General features: G+C 37.5%; 1 protein-coding gene across 13 annotated transcripts in view; it reads left to right on the plus strand.

Annotated features, from left to right (window-relative positions):
• CHRM3 (cholinergic receptor muscarinic 3) overlaps positions 1-21408 on the plus strand; it is a 272134-nt gene extending 250726 nt beyond the window's left edge. For 9 of the 13 annotated variants that reach the window (XM_054063913.1, XM_054063912.1, XM_054063917.1 and 6 more), the window contains one exon: positions 12163-14056. In XM_054063913.1, the coding sequence (XP_053919888.1) occupies positions 12163-13984 (1822 nt within the window). In that variant the 3' untranslated portion in view covers positions 13985-14056. Of the gene's footprint in view, positions 1-3640; positions 3676-12162 lie in introns of all 13 variants that reach the window. The other 4 variants (XM_054063908.1, XM_054063909.1, XM_054063904.1 and 1 more) reach the window with 2 other exon arrangements.
• The last annotated feature ends 1252 nt before the right edge of the window (positions 21409-22660 follow it).

Genomic DNA, 22660 nt, shown 5'->3' on the forward strand with positions numbered 1-22660 from the left:
TCCAGGATCTATTGCTCAGGTCATGCAGGTGAACAAGAGGCAGAGCCTCCACTAGCCCTTCTACAGTAAACCTTTCATCCTGCAAGAAATGGGAGGGTAGGGCAGGGCAGCAACTGGGGTTTCCATTTGTCCTTTGCTTTGATGCCCACCAGCAGAAATCCAAAACCCAGTTTACCTCATCTGGAGTCTGTTCATGGACAGATACTCACCTAATTAAGACGTCTCAGTCCTATGAGCCTTTACCCACAGGTTTCACTATAGAACTGCCAAGAAAGGTTAAAATAACAACAAACAAAATACCCTCCTGAATGGCTACCAAATAGGGAATCCTTTTCTGCTGCTGCAAAATAACTGGTCGGATAGACCCACAGCAACCTGAAAGTACAGCTCTGTGGCAAACCAAAGCATAAAAGTGGGGCAGCTAGAAGATAAAGGCAGATGAATGGAAAGAAACAGTACTTAATGAAGCATTAATACTTCTTCTGGGAGGCAATAGGGCTGAGTGAAACCACATGCAGTGTGCATCTCTATTCTTAGTTTAAGCATTAAAATTTCTCTGACCTTCCAGGGCAGGAGGTATTTTTTTCTAGGTGCAGATTCTCTTACTTCTACCTTTCCTCTTCCTTTTGGAAGTAACATATTCTACTTGCCATTTGTGCAACTCTATCATAGCTGGGAGAAATATTTTCCTTGTAATTTAGCCACGACTCCTGATTGTAAGTCTTTTTTTTTTTATTATTTTCCTAGACTATAATAAATTTGCAAAATGTGGGTTTTATAGGCTTGAAAGAGCAAATGCAAACATTCGTGAGTCCATTTTGCCTTCTTATTTTAGAAGCAAAATCCTGTTACTGAGACAGCAACCTTTACAGCTAATATAATTATATCTCCCTGTTTTTCTACTTACCATGTCAGAATCCATGAATCCTCAGAAACAGCAAGCAGGAGTGCACAGTACAATGAGAATGTTAGCTAGAGAATGAGTAGAAAACTTGAAGTGTCGTAGATGAATATATAATTTCTGAATTTAAAATGGCCTTTTTTGTCAATAGAATGATTTTAACATGTTAGAGGCATGCAGATGAAAATCTGCAAAGATATAGTTGAAGATGGTTAATTTTGCAAAACTGCATATTACAACAGTTGAGGAATGCCTGTGCATTACTAAATTCAGCTTTGAAGTATCCTTTCAAGGTAAGGTGGTATTATTTTAAAGATAAGTCACTCCTCCTGTAGTGTGTGGAAACCCTGTGACCAAATTAGGAATACACTTGTGTTGTACATTTACTCACTTAACTTCAAGTCCTTCCTTTTTCATTCTTAGCCTTATGCCTCCTTTATTACATTCCTCCTACAGCCACGGGGCAAGAGAGTCTTAAAGAAACCCGTGTTCTGATGTGCAAGTGTGGTTAATTGCTGGGGTGGGTCCATTCTGCACACTGAATAAAATCGCAGCATTGTGAATGTGTTTTTAAGACTAGTTCAAAAGCTTTAGACTCTTGGGATGTATTTTGAGTAGACAGAAGATGCAGGTATTAAAGCAAACAAATATATAGCAACCTAGTGCAATGTTAGTAGGAAGAGGACCCTGTCACGAGGCTTACTAACAGGCATTTGTGTAGAATAACTCAAATTTTTCATTAGCACCTCCTCCCTCTCTGTCAGGACTATTTTTATTTTCATTGGGCATGTCTCCATTTATCTTGCTGTGCAACTCGAAACAGCAAACTCAAAGAAAAAAAAAACACTCTACATGAAAAGCCTGAAAAATATTATAGCATTGGATTATTTAATTACTTGTCTGTATCTACATGAACAACAATTGCTAACATGCATTAAAATACACAGTGCCTGCTACCATTGATTTCCCAGAGACTGGCAGCGTGTGTACAAGGCTCAAAGTTTGTAATGGACCATTTTTATTAAGTTACAGATTTTCACCAGGACTTTCAGGTCTATCTGTTCCAGGAAAAAAAGAAGTTAGGCCATAGCACAAAACGCAGTTGTCGCTAATTGGCTATTAGTTTGATTCAGACCAATATTTGGATGACCTACATTTCTTTTAGATGTTGTCAGCTGTTGAGTAGATCTAATTTGGTTGTAATTTCCACCTATGACATTTAGGCTTTATGAAAGAATAGTTATGATTTTGTTGCAAAGTCCAGACTTTTGCTTCTGAATAGCTGTTGTGCCACCTAGTGGGTATTAAATGATACTTCTAAACTGATGGAAGGGTTGACTTAAAATATAGAAGTGAATAGTGAAAGATAGTGTTTAAACAAATATTTCCAGTGACATGTTGAAACAAAGTATTTTCCATTTTCATCAAATTTATTACCAAGATGTTCCATTGAGGTAAAAAATATTCAGTTTCAACTCTATCATTGCATTTTCCTTACAATTGTATTAAAGAAATATAATTTATAGAAAGGGCACACAAATAGCTCTTCACCTCCTCGGCAATAGATCCATTTCTTTACAGACTACTGGCAAGTTTCATATTCTTCTATGCTTTGATCAAATTGTCAGGATGAAAGGATGTTCTCAAATCTCCTGTTAGGAATTTACATTCTATAATGCAATTAAATAAATAAACATACTGAAAATGTTATTTTCTGACCAACTGTGCCCATTTTCACTTGAACCAAACTGAAATGCTTTAAAATATTACTGTGTTTGCATGTATTAGAGCTTTATCTAGAACAAATAAGCAATGCGATTAAAAATATAACATTCTGGCACAATCTTTCTCTCATAAAATTTCCTTTTCGTTATAAGTAGTTCCACTATCCAAATATCTGCATAGATTTTATTAGTTTTCTAGCTACTTCTTAGCATGTTTTTCCTAAAGCTGAACCTCTCAACTGTTTTATTTTCCTTTTAGCTTTTTAAGTAAACCATCTGTCCAGTGTGGGAGTGTTGGTTTTGCTGCAGTAGACAGGAATAATATTTCAGTCACCAAAGCCAATAACAATAAATTCCCCTTAATAGAGTGCTTCCTAACATTGTTCAAGCCACTTTATTGCACCTTATGTAAAATTGCCAAACAATTCATCATCAAGAAAAGCTATGGTGAGTGGTATGCATTTTTAGCACCTGCATGCAATGCTATAGTTAGAGAATAAAATATAGTGATCAGCAAAGGTACAATTTATAACCTCTTAGGATTCTCTCAGGCTCATGAGAACCTTAAACTCATGTTATGTAATACATTTAAATTATGTGTGTTAATGATCTTTTGTATAAACAGGACCTGAAACCTGATAAACATGGTGTCTGGACAGAAGGCTTTGATAGCTCTTTGCCAGACCTTGATGTAAGCACAAACACTTTTTATTCTTTTCAATAAATAAGTAACACAGTGGGGCTCATTTGCATTCAGCAGCATTTATAAAAAAATATCTGAGATTCAGCTTGAAGTTGACAAGAAAAAAAACAGAGTTTTCCCAAGAAAAAAAACCATAGTTTTTGAAAAGGCAAAAAAAAACCCCAAAACAAAAACTATGGTTTGAGGGTTTATTTACAGTTTAGTTTGGGCTGTTTATTTTCCCTTCATGGAAAGCATTTCCAGAAAATAATATTTTCAATTTTCTGGTACCAAGGCTTGACAGCATTTTGTCATTTCATTTTCTTTTCACAGACAAAGGAAGTTTAGAAGACTCTGTCAGGTGTCAGGTGAGCTTCTTTAAAGCTCAGTGTCCAGGTTTTCTGTTGTCTTTGATTGCTGAAAAATGTTTGTAGTGTTTTCCAGTTTTGTCTGGTGGTATATTGCCTCAATGAACAAGCGCTAAAAGTAAAAATGTATTTATTTTTGTAGCATAATCAATTGATTACTTTGTTTCAAATCAGTTTCGTTAAAGATAGACAAGAAGTCTGCTAATGAGGTCTGTTCCCTGTAAAGGTTCTTAAAGGCTAATAGTCACATTTAATATGGATTTGAAATGCATGCAGGGATTACTAAAAATATACTTGTTTTATCTAACATTTGTAATAAGCTATTCTTGTTATTAATTTTCTCAAATGTGATTTTTTTTAAAGAAGAATGCTTTTTTAATAAAAGAGAAGAAATTCACTTTGAAGGCTTTTTTTTCTCTCTATCTAGGCACATATTTTTCCATGGTTATTCAAGGTATTCTAGCATTCAGTAGCATCTAGGAGGACAATGTAGTTAAGTGTAAGAATTACCACTACTTTATGTCACATGGTCACCATTTTAATGTGTGGGAGAATTATCTGTGGAGTCAATGGACAGTACTTCATAAAGAGATAGCTGAGTGCATAGTGAAATTTTAGATCATTACTTTAATTTTTAGATCATAGTAAATAAGAAAATACTAAGCAATACTATGCAAAAAACGCATATATAATATCATATTGAAGTGAATTCTCCAAGATGGATAGGTTTTTACTCAAAGGTTAAAATATACACGCCTCACACGTAAATGAGATCATTAAATGGATGGTATTCCTCTTTCATCTCTATCTAATTTCGTATTTAAATTCAACATAGTAATCAACCATTCAGCCAACCTTTCCTGTCCATAGATATCTGCAATACACAGCATTAAAGAGAATGGGTTGCTCAAGTAAGTAAACTCTCACTGTCCTGTAATTCTGACTGTGATTTGGATCGCATGTCCATTTCCTCCAATATCAGTTAGACAGACAAGATATAATATAATAGAACGCTCTGAAAAAGAAGCTTCCTTGAATTTAAATCGCTTCCTCTCTTCATAAGAACACACCTTGTAGATTTAACCATTCAAGCTTATAGAAAATATTTACTGTAATCTTAATTAAGCAAGACTGTGTGATTTGTTCAGACAATAACCACAAAGTGCACATGCTCAAGAGAGAGAAGTACCATTCGTTCAGCAAGTCTGCTGCTGCTACACCTGATAATCCATCACTGCCCTTTGGCCATATCCCAGCTGAGATTAGCAGCTCATTTCTGAAGCTTGTCTCCGGACTATGGTAACACAGTATTTATTCTTCCTTTTGTAGCTGTGCAAATAAGCTGATGTTTCCACTTAAATCGCCAGCCATCTAAAAAAAAATTAAGGCTCAAAGTTAAATATCTATCATAATATAAAAACTTTCAGTGAAGAGTTCATACTGCATGAAGTAAGGCATTTGGAAGAACAAATATGATGGAAGCAAACACAGTATAATTAAGAAAGGCCCATAGTGGATGCTGCATGAACAAGTAGGTAGTATGAACATAACACCCAATCCAGATGAAGGAGGTGGCAAATGTTTGGCAAAAGCTGGTTGGCAATATTAGGGCATTTAAGAGACTATTCCCAAGGCTCAGCTTTAGATACTGAATTGCCTGGCTGTGTTAGGTGTGCAGTCTTAGGTGTTCCCAGTGTGACATCCTTATGCATCCCTGCAGGAACACTTGAGTTACCATGCCCTCTTCTCTGAGAGATACTCCCTTCAGCTGACTGCAGGGCAGTAAGGGAGATAGCTTGGTGCTGTGCATGAGGTTCTCTAAACACTCTCCAAAGTCATGAAAAAAACACATATGATTAAAGAAATAAATTCCTAGTTTGCTCATGCTAACAGCATGCAACGCAGTAAGCAAATAATAAGCAAATCTAATTCGTTAATCACAAAAGCAATTTTAAAGCACTGATATTAAGTGTGAGTAATTTTAGTAAGAATAAGCAAAACATCTTCGTGGATGGAAATGGAAGAGCGTGGGTTGAAGTGTAGTGGGATATGTTTGAGTTTTATCTCTATCAGGTTGATATCTAATTAGTGAAAGATGGTGTTTTCTTGTAACAGTGTTTGGAATAATGTGACAAAAGTGTGTACATATCTGCAGCTAAATGTGTGTGTATACACGTATGCATATATATACATATGGGTATATATATCTGTAAATAAATACATATACATTCATCTGTAGATATGTCTACACATACTTCTGTCACATTTTATATGTGACTTATTTGTATGTATATACTCTTATGTGCTCATATATAGAGAAGTATAAGAGTGTATCAGTTATTTGTCTCTACTGTGAACACGTGAGACAACTGGCCAGGATATTTCTCAATGGGATTGATTGGCTCTGTATTCTCATTCTACAAAGATGCAAAACTGTATTGAGTGTAATATATTTAATCGTCAGTATAACCAAGCCATGGTAAATCTGAGGTCCTATTCACTGATAATTACACCATGCTTCCTGTTATCACTTTGTAAGGAATATTGTATCTTGTGCTACACTAGCTGCAAATTATATGAGTGCCTCTATAATAAATGTAAAACTGTGAATGCTAATGTGAATATTCACCTATTAATATTTGTTTTTCATTTCAAGATTTTAAATTTCCTTTTTTGTGTTTGAAGAAAAAAACTCACTGTGCGTGACTTGAAAAATAGCTATATATAATCTTGGTGATAATTTCACGAGAACTTTAAAATTAATATCTATTTTTATTTGACCAAATATTACTTTTGGAACAAAGTTTATGTGCTAGTTTAGGTAAGTGCACTAAGCATTCTAAAGGCTTGTTTTCTTCATGTTAGAAAACAGAGTTCTCTGCTGCTTAGGCTAATGTGTGTACAGCAGCAAAGCAGAGGAAAACTGAAAAATAAGGTAAGCAATTTTCTGTGCAAACACATGAGGTGAAATTCTTCAGTTGTAAAGGGTTTCTGGTTTTGAGCTCACATATAACCAAGACTATGGAGTGCCATCTGACTTTGCAGAAAATGCATTTTAGAGCCCTTTAAAGGCAGCAGGAAAACAGACTTCTCTGCAAAAATGGAGGCTGTGTTTGTGAATAGGAAGGTTTAAGGAAAGGAAAAAATATGGTAAGCTGAAATGTGAAATTTTAACAAAACTGCTGAAATATTGAATAAGATAAGAGAAATGTAATGCAGTGAAAATGTGTGGCAGATCTTTTCCTACTATCTATTCCATTTTACTTCCTATCTACAGCAATGTGCACTGAATTAAGCTGTTCCAAAAATTCAGGCTTTTAAATATGTATTACATCCATTTATTGAAATTTGGGACCATTTCTGTAGCTGCTTTCTCCTTCACTTCCAATAAGTCTTAGTGGGATATCTCTCAGTCCCCACAGTGGGACAAGGAGCCGAGGTGCACTGGGGAGGATGTATGTGAAAGTTTGCATAGCCATTGCCTGTACTGTGCCTACACTTTTCCTGAATAATTCTGGAAAGTGTACATTGCCTTTGGTGTTCTCTGGCCTGTACATTTTGTAAGGTCTTAACAAAAAGCAGAAACAAGAACCAAAAAACCCTGATCCACGGTGAATAGCATAGCAGTAGTCTTAGGTAAGTAATTGTATGTTCTTGAGCTAAAAATAGTTTCCATTGTTACTCCCTGGCTTGAAATTGTAATGTAGTATAAGGTACCAATGATTTATAAACTCTTATCCTGGTATATAAACCTATAATCATTTCACAGTTTGGTTTGTTTGCCTCACTCAGGCTGTGCTGCACTGTTTGTTTTACCAAAATATTTGTGGCTGCTTTCCTACTTGGTCACACATCATTCCATCTTAGAGCTTGGCTTGCTGGGCAGGTGCTGGCAGGCTGCACTGCAGGGCACGCTGTCCTTTCTCTTGGACCCAGGACACCCTCTCTTTCCCTGTAATACTTCTTATAGGGAAAGCAGAAAATGCATGGCAGTTTTGTAAAATGATGGATAACTGAGCTTGCTTTGGCTTCCTAAAGGGAAGGAAATCCAGTTGCACTGATCTAATATGTTATGGGAGTAGTGGTAGTGATGGGTTTTTTATATGCAGATGAACATATGGGTAATACATTTTTAATTGAATTAAACAGCTCAATTACAGGAGCTTGTAGAAGAGCCACAATAGCAGAAGACTACTCAGCATCCTGCTAGCAGTTCAATTTTATCAAATAGTCTGCTCAGTGCAAGTTAGGTGTCTCCTTAATGCCTGAGGAATTAAAAAAGTCCAGTTCCAGCTAGCAGGACTGCACTGGGCAGCAGGGAGCTGTCAGTGGGTTGCTGTCACTCTCCTCTTTCTCAATTACTGGACTGCTGAGGACTGTGCAGGTTTTCATTGAAACAGTGGCTTAGAGAAGTTGCTTTGAAGTCCAGGGACGCCAGAGTAATAAAGGTTTGGTTCCAGCACTTGCTGAGCATCTATAAGAGTGCAGCTGAAGTACAGTTTTCCCAGGCTTCCTCATAACGACTCATTTGAACTACATTTCTGCTAGTATTTATTGACCAATTTACATTGAAATTCTATTTCGAAGTCTACAATTAAAGAGAATTCACAGTCATTTTATGGACTTAGTGATATATAGTGCAGCATTTACATATTAATTTTGCGAGATCATTTGTGTATTTTATGTGATACTTGTTTTAGACTTCCAAGGCTAACACTTAGGTTAGTTTATGGTTGTGTCGTGCAATGACAATGAAAAGTACTACCAAACTGTGAACTATTTTTGTTTCTTAATAGTACTGTTATTCCTACCATCATCTCTCAGTGATACTGAGTTTTGTTCTATGCCCTGTAGTTAAAGTTTCATTTCCTTTATCAGTTTCTTCAACCGGGTCCTTTCTTGTGTATTAAATGATACGAGCTTGTTGTTTTTTATGAAAAAGCAGAATAATTACATCATTGTCATCTAAACTTACCTGTCAGACTTCTCATTCAAGACTTGACTATGTTGGCTGTTACCTTGTAGAGGTTTTACAAGGGTATGCCTTTTGAGGGGATGCTTTCTGGCTTTCATCCTCTGTTCTCTGCCCCTAATGTCAGTGAAGGAAGGTCTGCACCCCATAACATTGATTATTTCTGGCATATATTTAGCAAATATCGTTATTTCAGTTCTCTCTCATACAATTCTGGTTTTGACCTCATCCTATCCGACAGCTTTGGAAAAGCTGCCCACTTCCTAAGTAAAATATTGCAAGACAGATTGTTTCCAGCAACTGTGTTTGAGTAAAAGATATTTTTTTTTTTCCCACTATGACTAATCACCCTGGCCCATAAACAACTGGCAAGAACATTATCAACACTTGCTTAAGAGGTTGCTCACAAGTGAGCTGTTATTTCACCCATTCATTGGAAAGGGCGAGCCAAACTTCAATACTGCATCACTTTCTTCTTTAAATGAGAACATTATTGTACATTGGGTTTCCACTGGCTTTCATTTGTAATCTTTGAGTATATGGGATCTCGTTTTTGTAAGCGTGTAAATGAATGTTGTCTTTGGCCAAGGAAAAGCAGTGAGGTGGTATGAGTATGCCTCAGGGGGTGTAAATGAGAGCAAAAGCACCCAGACCTCTGCTTGCCTTTTTGCAAATGCCTTTCTGCAGACTGCAGTTTTATTGGTGTAGGTGTGAGGAATCTCTCATGCACAGTCCAGATTTGACTTAAGGTTTTGCTTTGAAACAGTGTGATATGGATTAGTGACGACATGTGGCTGTATATGTTGTGTCCCACAGATTTTCTAATAGATGATCAGGACATGGTGCAATTTTTTCAGAAAAATTTGTTTCAGAAATTTTAGATTTTCTTTGGAAAGGAAAATCAAAAAGGTAAAAATATTGAATATTTTAGAGAAGCAGCTTAACAAATTTCTGTAATGTCTTTTTGTCTGAAATTTCATGCAAAACTCTACATTTATTTCATATGAACTTTAAAAGAAAACTTGGAATGTCAAAGTTTTATGATAAAAGATTATTTTAGTTTCAGCCTTCTTTGATTTTAAGAAAATGAAAGTTATCGGTGTTTTTTTACAGTTTATAAAATTCTTGCCATTTTTCTTCTTAGAGACTGCTCTATTTGCTCCAAATTTTTGGTCTTTCTATCAGGAAAAGAGTTAAATTCAACTATGTAATTTCCCAGAGCAATATTTACTGCTGTTTTAATTATGTTATTATTGTGTTCACAGTCTGATATGATGATGAATGCATTAAAAGGGATTGAATTAGATTTGGATAAGGCAACATCATTATAACCTTGCGTTCCTATTAATAAAGAGAAAAATTAATACCTCATGTATGCTAGATATGGAGGAGCGTTAGTTATTGTGCATGGGCTAAGGGAAGGAATTGTTGGGCTGTTTTTAGTACATACGTCAAATAAGCAGCAGTATTTAAAATCACATAGTATTATGGCTTGCTAAAAGAATCAAGTACAGTTCAAGAGAGAGAGAATTTACAAATTAATTAAAGAACCAACACCAAAACCTCCTCTTTTGGGTAAATATTTTGTGTAACTCTAGTTCATTGTGATACTCATTCATATCTCATGCCATAATATAATGAGCCTGGCAGGATTCACAGTTAGAAAACAAGCAAACATTTCTCTTTGACAGCATATTTTGTTTAACATTTACTATCAGTGATGGACTGTTGCGTGATTGTGAAAGTTAATGAAATAAGGGAAATGCAAATTCCTATTCTCAACTTTTCTTCATTTTAAGTAAGTGCTTGGGGAAAAGAATTAAGGCTTAATTATGAATCACGTTCATGCTTTATTTTCTCATTTCCTAAAGTATTTAATGGTTGCTTTGACATACATCTGCTAAACATTTCTTCTTGATACTAGAGACCGTATTTTCAAAGGAAATTTTAACGTGTGTTGCCCCAAAGACATTTTAAAGTCATTAGATATACAAAGTCATAGAATTATAGAATCATAGAATAGTTTAGATTGGAAGGGACCTTAAAGATCATCCAATTCCAACCCCCCTGCCATGGGTAGGGACATGTCGCACTAGATCAGGCTGCCCAAGGCCCCATCCAGCCTTGGGCCAAGGCCTTGAACACCTCCAGGGATGGGTCATCCACAACTTTGGGCAACCTGAGCCAGTGCCTCACCACTCTCACGGTGAAGAAATTCTTCCTTATGTCTAGTCTAAATCTGTTCCTCTTCAGTTTATACCCATTTACTCTTGTCCTACCACTGCAAGACTTTGAAAACAGTCCCTCCCTTGCTTTCTTGTAGCCCTTTCAGGTACTGGAAGGTCGCTATAAGATCTCCTCTGAGCCTTCTCTTCTCCAGGTTGAACAAGACCAACTCTCTCAGCCTGTCCGCATATGGGAGGTGCTTCAGCCCTCTGATCATCTTTGTAGCCCTCCTCTGGACTCATTCCAACAGTCCATCTTCTTCTTATGTTGAGGATTCCAGAACTGGACACAATACTCCAGAAGAGGTCTCACAAGAGAGGAATAGAGGGGCAGAATAACCTCCCACCACCTGCTGGCCACGCTGCTTTTGATGCAGCCCAGGATACAGTTGGCCTTCTGGGCTGCAAGCGCACATTGCCCACTCCTGCCGAGCTTCTCATCAACAGGCACCCACAAGTCCTTCTCTGGAGGGCTGTTCTCAATCATATCATCCCCCATCCTGTATTGAAATCAGGGATTGCCCCGACCCAGGGATAAGACCTTGAACTTGGCCTTGTTGAATTTCATGAGGTTCTCACAGGCCCCCTTTTCCAGCCCACCCAAGTGTAAAAATGTGCAAGAAAAATGAATAGTGCCCTGTGCAAAAAGTGCTTATGAGAATTATTAGTACCTATATCAGGTAGCTGAAATGTAGATGAAAATTAAAAGATCTTTCCAGCCTCACAGGTTCGAGTAGCTTGACACAATGAAATTATGCTGGCTTATATCTCTGTAGTTTAAGGAAAGACAGAACAGTATTCATATTTGTCATTAGCTGTAACTGGAGGCAGCAGAGGCTGGGGCTGTGTTTTGCCAGTGCCACTGGGGAGTGTCGTTGAACTTGGAAGATTTGTGGCTGCATGTGTCTGACATTTGGATTTTGAAGGCTCCAGGACAGTGGGCTGTTGAGATGTAGAGTTCCAGGTAGATCTGTCTGGGAGTGTTTTAATCAGGAGTTAAAGTTAGGGGGCATTTTAGTACTACTGAGTGTTTTAGTTGCCTGTGATTTTGGTTCCTCAATGACTTAATGTTTTTAAGGAAATAGTGATTACTATAAAGAGCTCAGCTTAATCACAGCTGTAAGTTGGGTACTACCACGTACACATCTGACTTGGAATCTGTCAAAGGCATCTTTGGCTTTTAAAGACCTCTTTCCAAGTCCTGAAGAGATTTTATGTGTGAGTATGCAGACAATTATTTACCATCTTCACGTGTTCACTTAAGTTTTGTTTGTTTTTTCCCTGCTGCAGACTATGCCAGAAAGCCACAATGATCATGCAAAATAACAGTTCAGCCTCGCCTCTGTTTTCAAATGTGAGCTCCTTCTGGAAGAGAGATTCACATGGACCAGGACTCCTTGATGAAGCAGCATCACGCATTGGCAGCTATGATTTCCCACGGACCACGGAGAGTTTTCCATTCTCCACTGTGGAATCAACAAATATGTCCCTGAATGCCACAAGCAAAGACCCTCTGGGTGGACATAGTGTCTGGCAAGTAGTTTTGATTGCTTTCCTCACTGGGATCCTTGCACTGGTGACCATCATAGGAAACATCCTAGTGATTGTTGCATTTAAGGTTAACAAACAACTGAAAACTGTCAACAACTACTTCTTGTTGAGTCTTGCTTGTGCAGATTTGATAATCGGTGTTATTTCCATGAATCTTTTCACCACATACATCATCATGGACCACTGGGCTTTGGGAAACTTGGCCTGTGATCTCTGGCTCTCCATTGACTATGTCGCCAGTAATGCCTCTGTCATGAATCTCCTTGTCATAAGTTTTGACAGGTATTTTTCCATCACAAGGCCGCTTACGTACAGAGCTAAGCGAACAACCAAAAGGGCTGGAGTGATGATTGGTTTAGCATGGATCATCTCTTTTGTTCTTTGGGCCCCTGCCATCTTGTTCTGGCAGTATTTTGTTGGGGAGAGGACTGTGCCTCCTGATGAATGTTTCATCCAGTTTCTAAGTGAACCTATCATCACTTTTGGCACTGCCATAGCTGCCTTTTACTTGCCAGTCACCATTATGAGTATTTTGTATTGGAGGATCTACAAGGAAACTGAGAAACGCACCAAAGAGTTAGCAGGGCTACAGGCTTCGGGCAGTGAAGCAGAGGCAGCACGCTTTGTGCACCAGACAGGCAGCTCCCGGAGCTGCAGCAGCTATGAGCTGCAACGGCAAAGCATGAAACGTTCCACCCGAAGAAAATACAGACGCTGCCACTTCTGGCTCACAATGAAGAGCTGGGAACCCAATGCAGACCAGGGGGACCAAGAACACAGCAGCAGTGACAGCTGGAACAACAATGACGCTGCTGCCTCCCTGGAAAATTCAGCCTCCTCTGATGAAGAAGACATGGCTGCAGAGACCAGAGCCATCTATTCAATTGTGCTGAAGCTTCCTGGTCACAGCGCCATCCTCAATTCCACGAAACTACCCTCCTCAGAAGATTTGCATGAGTCAGGGGATGAACTGCAGAAATCCGACACAGAATCGAAGGAAAAAATAACTAAAAAATTGCACCCGCCCAAAAGCGTCCAGGATGGTGGAAATTTTCAAAAGAGCTTTTCTAAGCCTCCAATTCAGATGGAGCCAGCAGAGACAACTGCAGCTTCTGATGGCATCTCGTCTGTGACCAAGACATCTGCAGGCTTGCCCTTGTCCTTCAAGGAAGCAACCCTGGCAAAAAAGTTTGCCTTGAAGACCAGAAGTCAGATCACAAAGCGAAAACGAATGTCACTTATCAAAGAAAAGAAAGCAGCACAAACACTGAGTGCCATTTTGTTTGCCTTCATCATTACCTGGACCCCATATAACATCATGGTTCTGGTGAACACCTTTTGCAACTGTATCCCCAAAACTTTCTGGAACCTGGGGTACTGGCTTTGTTACATCAATAGCACGGTGAACCCTGTGTGCTATGCACTGTGTAACAAAACATTCAGAAACACTTTCAAGATGCTACTGTTGTGCCAGTGTGACAAACGAAAACGACGCAAACAGCAGTATCAGCAAAGGCAGTCTGTAATTTTTCATAAGCGGATACCTAGGGAGGCTTCATAGAATAGTATTTTTTAAACAATTACAAAAAATAATGAAGTGAGGATGGTATGGGAAGGGAACGGGTGGGATGGAGTGAGATGGGACAGGATGGGCCGAGATGGGACAGGACGGGATAGGAAGGGATGGGGTGGTGTGGGAGGGTGGTTCCAGGGTGCTGGTTCAAACATTAAGACATGACAGCAGCTGTCAGGCTTATGTATCCTTTTAATAAATCCAGTTTAATATAAAAAACAAGTCTGCATTCAGCAAAAACTAACAAACTTCAATGTTTTTACTAAGGAATGAAAGACTTAATAAAGTTTTCCTACAAATCTGCAAGAAGCTGTATAGCAATTATAAACCCATTACTGATCTGCCCAGTCCTTTGATTAAAATCAACTCTGGGATCTCAGGTAAGCACATCTAGCTAGCCCAACTCTTCTGTTTCCAATGAATTCAACAACTTTCGATTCAGCTCACATACAGATGTAGCAAGCTAGCAAAACAGGATTATGAAATTATTCAAGACACTGTATAGGTTGCAAAATTGCTTCTTGCTGTCCAGGTAGAGCTTCCTGTCTACTTCTCTTCTGGTGTATTTTTAACTGTACCCCTGATTCCTGATTGCCAAATATCTATGTGTGCAGCTCATGTTATATATGTGTGTGTGAGAGTGTGTATGTATGCATAACACCTCTAAAACACACACATACCAGGAAAGAAGTGATCTATTGTTCTAGGTTTTGCAGGGCCACCCATCACAATTACTTGTGACTGAAATTTGAAAAAAAAAGACCAATATAATTCAGAAAATCATATTAAAATTTATATCACATTATTTGCCACCTGAAATCCAAGTTTATCTTTGAAACCAAAACATGATGTCCACATTGCAAATAGAAAGAACCAAAGCATAGCCTGCATAGCCTAACAGTGTACAGAGTTTACTGGCATACGCCCAGTTCAACCTCAATGTTCAGCAAAGTAACTCTCCCCAGAGTGATCACACCTTTTTAAAAGATATGAAGTGAAAGGAATTGATGACTATATTGAGGGCAGAGTATGCAGTTATCTTTGTAGGGTGTAGGATGGTGAGACCCTACATCTGGGCCACACAGAAAGCTTTTCAGGAACAAGGAGGGCAAAGCCATTAGGAGGAGCCCTGTTTTGTGCTTGGGCGGCAATGCTGCTGTCGGGACACGCACAGACACTGCGCTACCTTGTCCTGAGTTGCACTGTGTGGATGCACCACCCTTCTCAGAGCCAGCTCAGATTCCATGCACAGTATCTGTATTGATTCCAATGAAAGTTCAAGTTGTAATTTTTTGTCTAAACTTGGTGGAGCCTCGGTGCTCACACTGTCTGCCCAGGCGATCTTCAGATACAAAAGATTTCTGTAAAAGAAATGCTTTATTTTTGTAGATGAAGGATCCTTACTAAAAAGTGTTTCTTTTCCAGAATCTGTTTTAAAAATCATCAGGAGAAGTGCACCTAAATCTGCTTAATGCCAGGTTATTCAGTGTTATAAAAAACTTGGATATTGCCAATTTGTAACCTGGCAACTTTTGATAACGAAAATTACAAAAGGGCTTTATTATTTATAGCTTAGACATGACGAGTATTTCCTGGTATTTATGATATGGTCTGCACCAAACATAGTGTGATTTATAAAAGTCAGAGATCCCCTGGGGAAAGGATTGTACTTTAAACTATTGTTCTAAATCTGATTTAGTTACATGTTGAAAGATAATTTTGTATTCTCCTTTGAAATGACCAAAATGTTTTTTTATTGCTTAGACTCTTATTTTGCTGAAAATAAAACAAAACAAATATCTTCTTTTACAAAGGGGCATCAGTGTTGTGAACACAGAACTGATGTAAAAGCTGCTTTTGTATTCAGTGTGAGATGGTGTTTACAGATGATTTTGACAACAGTGGAAATATATTAAATGGTGTCTGTGTATCTGAACTATTTAATTTTGTGTTATGTTCATATGAAGAGATATTTATACATACTTCACCAAATGTTTTATTTAATGTTGATAAATATTGCTCTTCAGTCTTCAGCTGTAGTGTCCTTATAAAGTGATTCATAAAGGTCTCCTTGAGAAATGAATAGAGTATACCTAGCTTTCTTATCGCAAAAACAAATACTCTTGACATACAAGTCTTTCTTTTGTATGAGTTGTTTAAAATGTGTACCTAAAGGTAAGCTTGCAAATGATATTGCAAGTCTGCTGCAAATACGAGCTTAGTATAAAACACAAAATGTTAAACCTTCATCTATGGCACAAGCGTGTTTTGTTGTAAAGTTACACAGAATTGGTTTACTGTTTTGGTAACCACATACAACCAAAGACTTAAATGGCGTCCACGTTGCAAAGACAATTAATTACTTTTATTTATAGAAAGAAGCATATGTTTGAAATATATTCATTACTCAAGTTGACCTAACTAATGTTTTGACATTTAAATATATATCTATATCTATATATATTGCCATATTATTATCTTCTATCTAGAGTAGTGCTGTGCCCCTAATAGACCAAATGTGAGAGCATGTAAGGAAGCCAGAGTATGTCAGGGGAATTTATGGTATATTAGTATTGATTTTACAATGGGAAACTTTTATTTTTAACGAAGTTAAGCTTCCATGAAAGCGTCTGTCACCACTGTTTACATAATAGCAAGAGTTAAACCCTTGGATTGTTTTAACAGAGAAATAAACAACCTGTCTTTTGATGCGTGAACAGGCTTTAAAATGTTATTTACAGGCTTCATAAAATGTGTATGTATACACAAATTGTAGCATAGATCAATTTAGTTATTATTTATTTAATGTAATATGCACTATAAAATATGAATAATTCGGCTGTGTTACAAGTACAGTGGGGATCAAATTAATTTGTATTTTCTATGTCTATCTGTTTGCTTTAAACTCATGCACACACAAAAATTTTAGCTATATGCACAAGTGGATGTATTATTTATGAACACAGGTGCACATGATAGATTGCAGAAAAAACGTGCTAGACCAAAAGGTACAATCTGACACACTGCTTGTGAGAAGTACAAATTATGTAATATTTCACCTATTTTGAGGAAAATTAAGTCAAAAACATGATAAAAAGCATCATTCTGAGGGCAGACAAATAGCTCAGTCCCATTAACACTCTTCACATAGAAAGCTGGCTTTTCATAGACCAGGCATCATCCCCATTAATTGCAATAATAAAAGATTAGACGCCGTATGAAGAGGATCAAAAAATTAGAAGTGATAGCCATTGGGTTGTCTGGAGAAAGCCTTGCAGAATAGACCCAAATCACTGACAGTCTCTGAACAGCGTTAAGGCAGCAAAATAGGTTATATTTTATGCTTAGCTTTCACAAAGTAAAATAATTGTGGTAGAAGTTTATTGCTTCTGTATCAGTCGAGGCTGTGATAAATGTCTGATCCAAAGATCCAGAGACAGGTGTCATGGTGCATGAAGCTCTTTATTCTACCCCAGCATAACACACTTCCTACAAAAGTAAACTGCAGACCACTGTGGCACTGTTATAAAGCTAAACAAATATAGGAAAGGCCTGAGCAGTTCCCAGGATCTAAACCTGTGGGTCTATATAGCCTGAGCAATAAATGAACTAAATAATCTGGCAGTTTTGTGAGGTTCTCGCACAGATATTCAGAGGCTGTTAGTGACCTTTCTGAATTACGTACAACTTCACTTTCTTGTTTTGTTCTCTAGATTATTAGCTTTCCTTACTTCTTCTGCAAGAATATTCTGAAAAGTCGTTATCAACTACTTATATATAAGAAGCAAATACAAGTCCCAAAGTACACCCAGTTTGCCTGTACAGAATGCAAACATCAGAGCAAAAAGAAATTTTTATCTTTTTTTTCCCTGATTAGCAGCATCAGTACTTTTTAATATACAGTTATCATCATACCACCATACATATGGTAGGAGTAGTTACAGAGTATCACGCTAAGCTATTTATAAACTGCATTTCGCTTACTCCCTTAACCATCTGACTATTTATGTATCCCTATTCAAATTTATATTTGAGATGCCAAACTCTCATTCTCCTCAAAATGGCTCCCAGATTCTTTTCATAAAACATGCTTTACAGGCTTGTCTTGATACCAAGCTTTTTTTTTTCCTTTCAAAAAATTTCTTGGCAAAGTCAGTCTGCTCTTAGATTAAAAGGATCAAAAGGCTCCAGCAGTTGTAGTGTTGAGGTCTGATACTTTCTTTTCTGAAGCTGACTAACATTTATCAAAAAAAACTGGAGCAGATTCCAGTTCTTATTGGCAGAAATGGCCTGTACCACAAGTTGGCTGTCCACCAAGCATGACCTTCTTTGGGGCATCTGGGGATGACTTGCCTCTTAAAGACATGCTACCAAGCTCCCACTAGACTGAACTTCATCCAGTTCATGAATTATCATTTGAAAGTCTCTAAAAATATCCATATTCATTGTGGTAATTCTGAATATTCTTTGACCTGTGTAAATCTACTGTCCCTTTTCATAACTTGCTTCCAGCTTCTGTGACTTTCTATTTTATATATTCCTTTTAGCTTTTATGTATTTACCCATCCAAATACCACTGTGCTTGCTTGTGGGAGCGGATCAAAGTGACACATATTTGTAGATTGCTTCTTGATAACCCAAAGGATATGTACAGATGTGTGGTGGAGCTGAGGTGTTCATAATGTTGGCTGTCTTTTCTGTTTTATGAACTGGATTCCTATGATACCTAAGCACTTCTGTTTGGAAGCGTAGCTAAAGTATGTATGACATTCAGGTTTTCATAGATTTAAAAACCTTATTTAAATAGAATTTTTCTTCCTCATATCAGGCATAGTTCATTTGTCGGTTCTGCGCTTTTCTACTTCTGCTTTTAGGAGCTGCCAGACAGATATTAGGGAAAATACTAAATTGTAACATCTGATACTTAGTCATTTTTGTACTTCAGCTTTTAAAGTAAGCAGGTGAGGTACCTAATCCAATGGTGCTATTTGTTGGAAACATGTTGAGAATGTATAGGGATGTCTGGAACTATACACTATGTTTCTTCTGTCTTGTACACTGTGACACCACAATTGGCTGGGATTGACCATCACAGTATTTGATGTCACTGACATGTCTTCACAGTCTTAACTGGAAAACTCATTATCTGTGTCATACAGGCATGCAGTACTTTGACTACTTTTCAACACCCATATTGTACATTCAAAATATAACAGAGATTTTATTTTTTTTCTCATGAAAGATTGTTGTAGTTATTTCCAGATACTTTCCTAGATGTGCTTGAGGATTTTTTGCTTAATTTTAAATATTAAAATGGCACAGGGGAGTTTCAGGTAGCCCTGACAGAGATTGTTTAATGGAAGGAGTACAGGTAACACAGGAAAACTTAAAGTGATACATATTTCATGGCTCACTCCAAACATATTTTTGGGTATGCAAATTGTACTTCTACATCTCTACGCACTATGTATATTTTGGAAGGATAACGTATATCTGATGGTACTGTGCATATATACATAGAGAGATGCAGGCATGTCTAGGGGAATGTGTACAGATGTACAAACTTACGCTGAAATTACCAGCCATGGTAAACATTGCCATTGATGCCTCATCAGCTGTAACTGGACAGTGGAATTATATTTAAGTCTGCTCTGCTTAGTTGTAAGAAAAGTTTCCACATCTTTTCTTAGTGCTTATTTTCCCAGTTACATTGTCTTTATTTATGAACGTGATATTTTTAGTATATTGTCCTGGCTTTTCAGCCATTACCCAGAATTTAGAAATGTATGACCAGATTTCACTTATTGCATCAATACAGCATTAGTTTTAACTCCTAACTCGGTTTATCTTAACCAAAGTCATTCTGGCTTTGCCAAGTAGGAAAATAAAGGCCTCCATTTCTAACAGTAGATTTTATCTGAGGTCACAAAGGAGAAATTTCTATCTTCACGTGAACATGGCTGTCAGTTCCTTAATATGGGTACAGGGCTCAACCAGTATTAAAACGGTTTGAAGCAAATGTCACAAATATATAAAGGCAAAATAAAGCAAGTCACCACTGCAAAGTATTTAAGGTAACAAGAACATCATTTCTCCCATTAGAAATGAAAGAAAAAATTATGATCCTTCCCCACCCCAACCTATTGCTCTTCCCTTTCTGTTGCATAAAATAAAACTTTACATTTGCCTGTCCCACAGGTGGAACTGTGCAAGCTTTAAAAACCTTGTCTGCCTGGTAGGACTGCGTGGTATATCTAGATCATTCAGCCTTTTCTGGTTTTGTAAGTAATAAAACCTCGACTGAGTTTAACTGGGATGTATGATGCTGGCCTCAGGGAGGGTCGTCTGAGAATGCTGGTAAAACCATTCAGCTCAGCTGTGGTGAGGAGAGCTAACTTTTTTTTCCAAGCTAGTGAAGCAATGTGATTTCTTTAACTTGGCAGAAAGCATGGCAAAAACCCCAAGATATTTGAAGTTTTTATATATATGACGATCCTCCTTGCATAAGGGTGAATAAACGTGTAAAAACAATGTTCAAAAAAAAATCAGCCTATGAATGACTCTATAAGCCAAAAGCACGCATCACCATCAGCTACAAGGTTGGCATAGCTGCCTGACATGCCACTCAGGCTTCTATGAAGAGATCCTTATTGTAGGAGTCTGGGACTAAATAGCTAGGCATTAATAAGAAAGTAGGATTTGTTTATCTGTGTGCACATGCAGGTTCCAGGAATTTGATGGGAAATCCTTACTCTTTCCAGGATAGAAATTATTTAGTGATGTATCTGGAATGAAAGAACACATGAAATGCTCTGGTAATCATTACTCAGCTATGGCTAATAATCAGAAAAACACAGGACATTATTTACAGAAAGAAGTTAGGCTTATTTAAAAAAAAAAATCACAGAGAAATAGTTAATTTACTTAAAATGCTCAAAAGATCTGAAAACTTTTACAGTATGATGAAAATAAAGTCTCTGGGCCAGAATCTAGTTCTTTATGTGCCTTCAAAATATCCAATCTATTTAAGTTTTTTTCTTCTGGGTTGAAATCTGTGCGTAAGAAAGCAACTGTAGTCACTCTTCAAATAATAGAGAGGTAGATGTATAAGTACAGTAAGTACAATACATTTCAAAGTCTAGAGATGTCAAAGGGATGAGGAATGGCCCTCATTAATTTCTGCTTATTGATTGCACCTTAAGAATTATTATTGTGGCACAGACCAGTTAAAACCAGGAGGGTAAAAGGTATAACCCAATTTACTTTGAAGTCTGTGCGGTGCTGCTGTCTGGGTTGTGTGGATATATCAAAAGAAAGAGACCTATGCTCTATTTTCTGATGCTCAGTACTTTTCTCCATTCAGTACTTTTATTGTTCATATGGATTGAGTCCCCTCCTATTGAATATACTTATTGAATATATCTATTGAATAGACCTATTCAATCTCTCTGTCATCAATATAGAAGTATGCCATTTTTTAGCACCTGCAAAATTATAGGAAGTCGAATGTCACTGGAGTTAAACAGCTTTTTCCTCCAGCGGTGTGAATTTTTCTGGTTCAGAAATGCATTCTATTTTCTTGCCTTATATCTTCATTTACAATGTTTATTTTACGACTGATATTAGGGCAAAACCTTTCCACTGTTCAGCCTAAGAAAGCATCTCTAAGTAAATGTTAGTTTGCTTTACTCAAATGAGGAAAGGGGGGGTTTTTTGAGTAAATTACTCAAATGAGTGTGTTCTTTGACCATAGGGTTAATCTGAACAAAAACTTCAGTGTATAAGAACAGAAAAGGCTTTATCTCCTGCTCTGCCCATACACTTCACTGAATATGATGGCGAGTCCTTCCAGTCTTGTTTTCAAAATAGTATAGCTACATTAAGTGGCTGCACACTTAACCCATCATTGGTACTTTTTGAGGAGGCTTAAGTTCGTGTATTTTGCTCCCTGCTGTGAGAGAGGAACTATCTGCATAAAAGAACTACCACACCACTGAATGCAAGAGAAGCTTAAACTAATATGCACTTGTGCCATCTTTTTGTACTCTGTGCAACACATGTTGATCGACACAGTCTCCATCATTAGAGGTGAAATATAAAGTAAGACTAGAGATTCACAGCTGCTCTCAGAAGCAAGCTGGATAGGGAAGGATCATTGAAATCCATACACTCAGTGCATGAAAGTGCATATTCAAGCACTGAAGCATGAATTACCGTTCTTTTCCTTCTCATATAACTAAGAAAATGCTAAATATATGTAAAGTTTTGTAAGTTGTAAGCTGTAGAGCTTAGAAGATGTCACTGAAGGATACACACAATTTTTGACACCTATTATCCCAGGATTTCGAGAGGTATCTCCTTACCCAGTTGACTCTTCTTCCTGCCTTAGTGTTGACGAACAGTCAACAAACTCCTGCCGAGAGTAAAGCTGGAAGTGAGCTTTTACCCCTTCCACCCTGCTGGGGAAGGGTGTGGGCCACACTACTCAAGAGAAGTTTTTACAATAGTCATAAGCTTCCTGCTTCTGTTTGGAGATAGCGAGTATTTTTGAGATAGAAATAGAAATAATATTACAGGAATATGATTAATCTATCTTATGTGTTTCCTGATATGCTTTTCTGTTCCTATTACTTGAAAGCTTTCTGTTCTGACTATGGAGCAAAA

This window comes from Cuculus canorus, chromosome 3 (assembly GCF_017976375.1).
Source record: "Cuculus canorus isolate bCucCan1 chromosome 3, bCucCan1.pri, whole genome shotgun sequence".
NCBI lineage: Eukaryota > Metazoa > Chordata > Aves > Cuculiformes > Cuculidae > Cuculus > Cuculus canorus.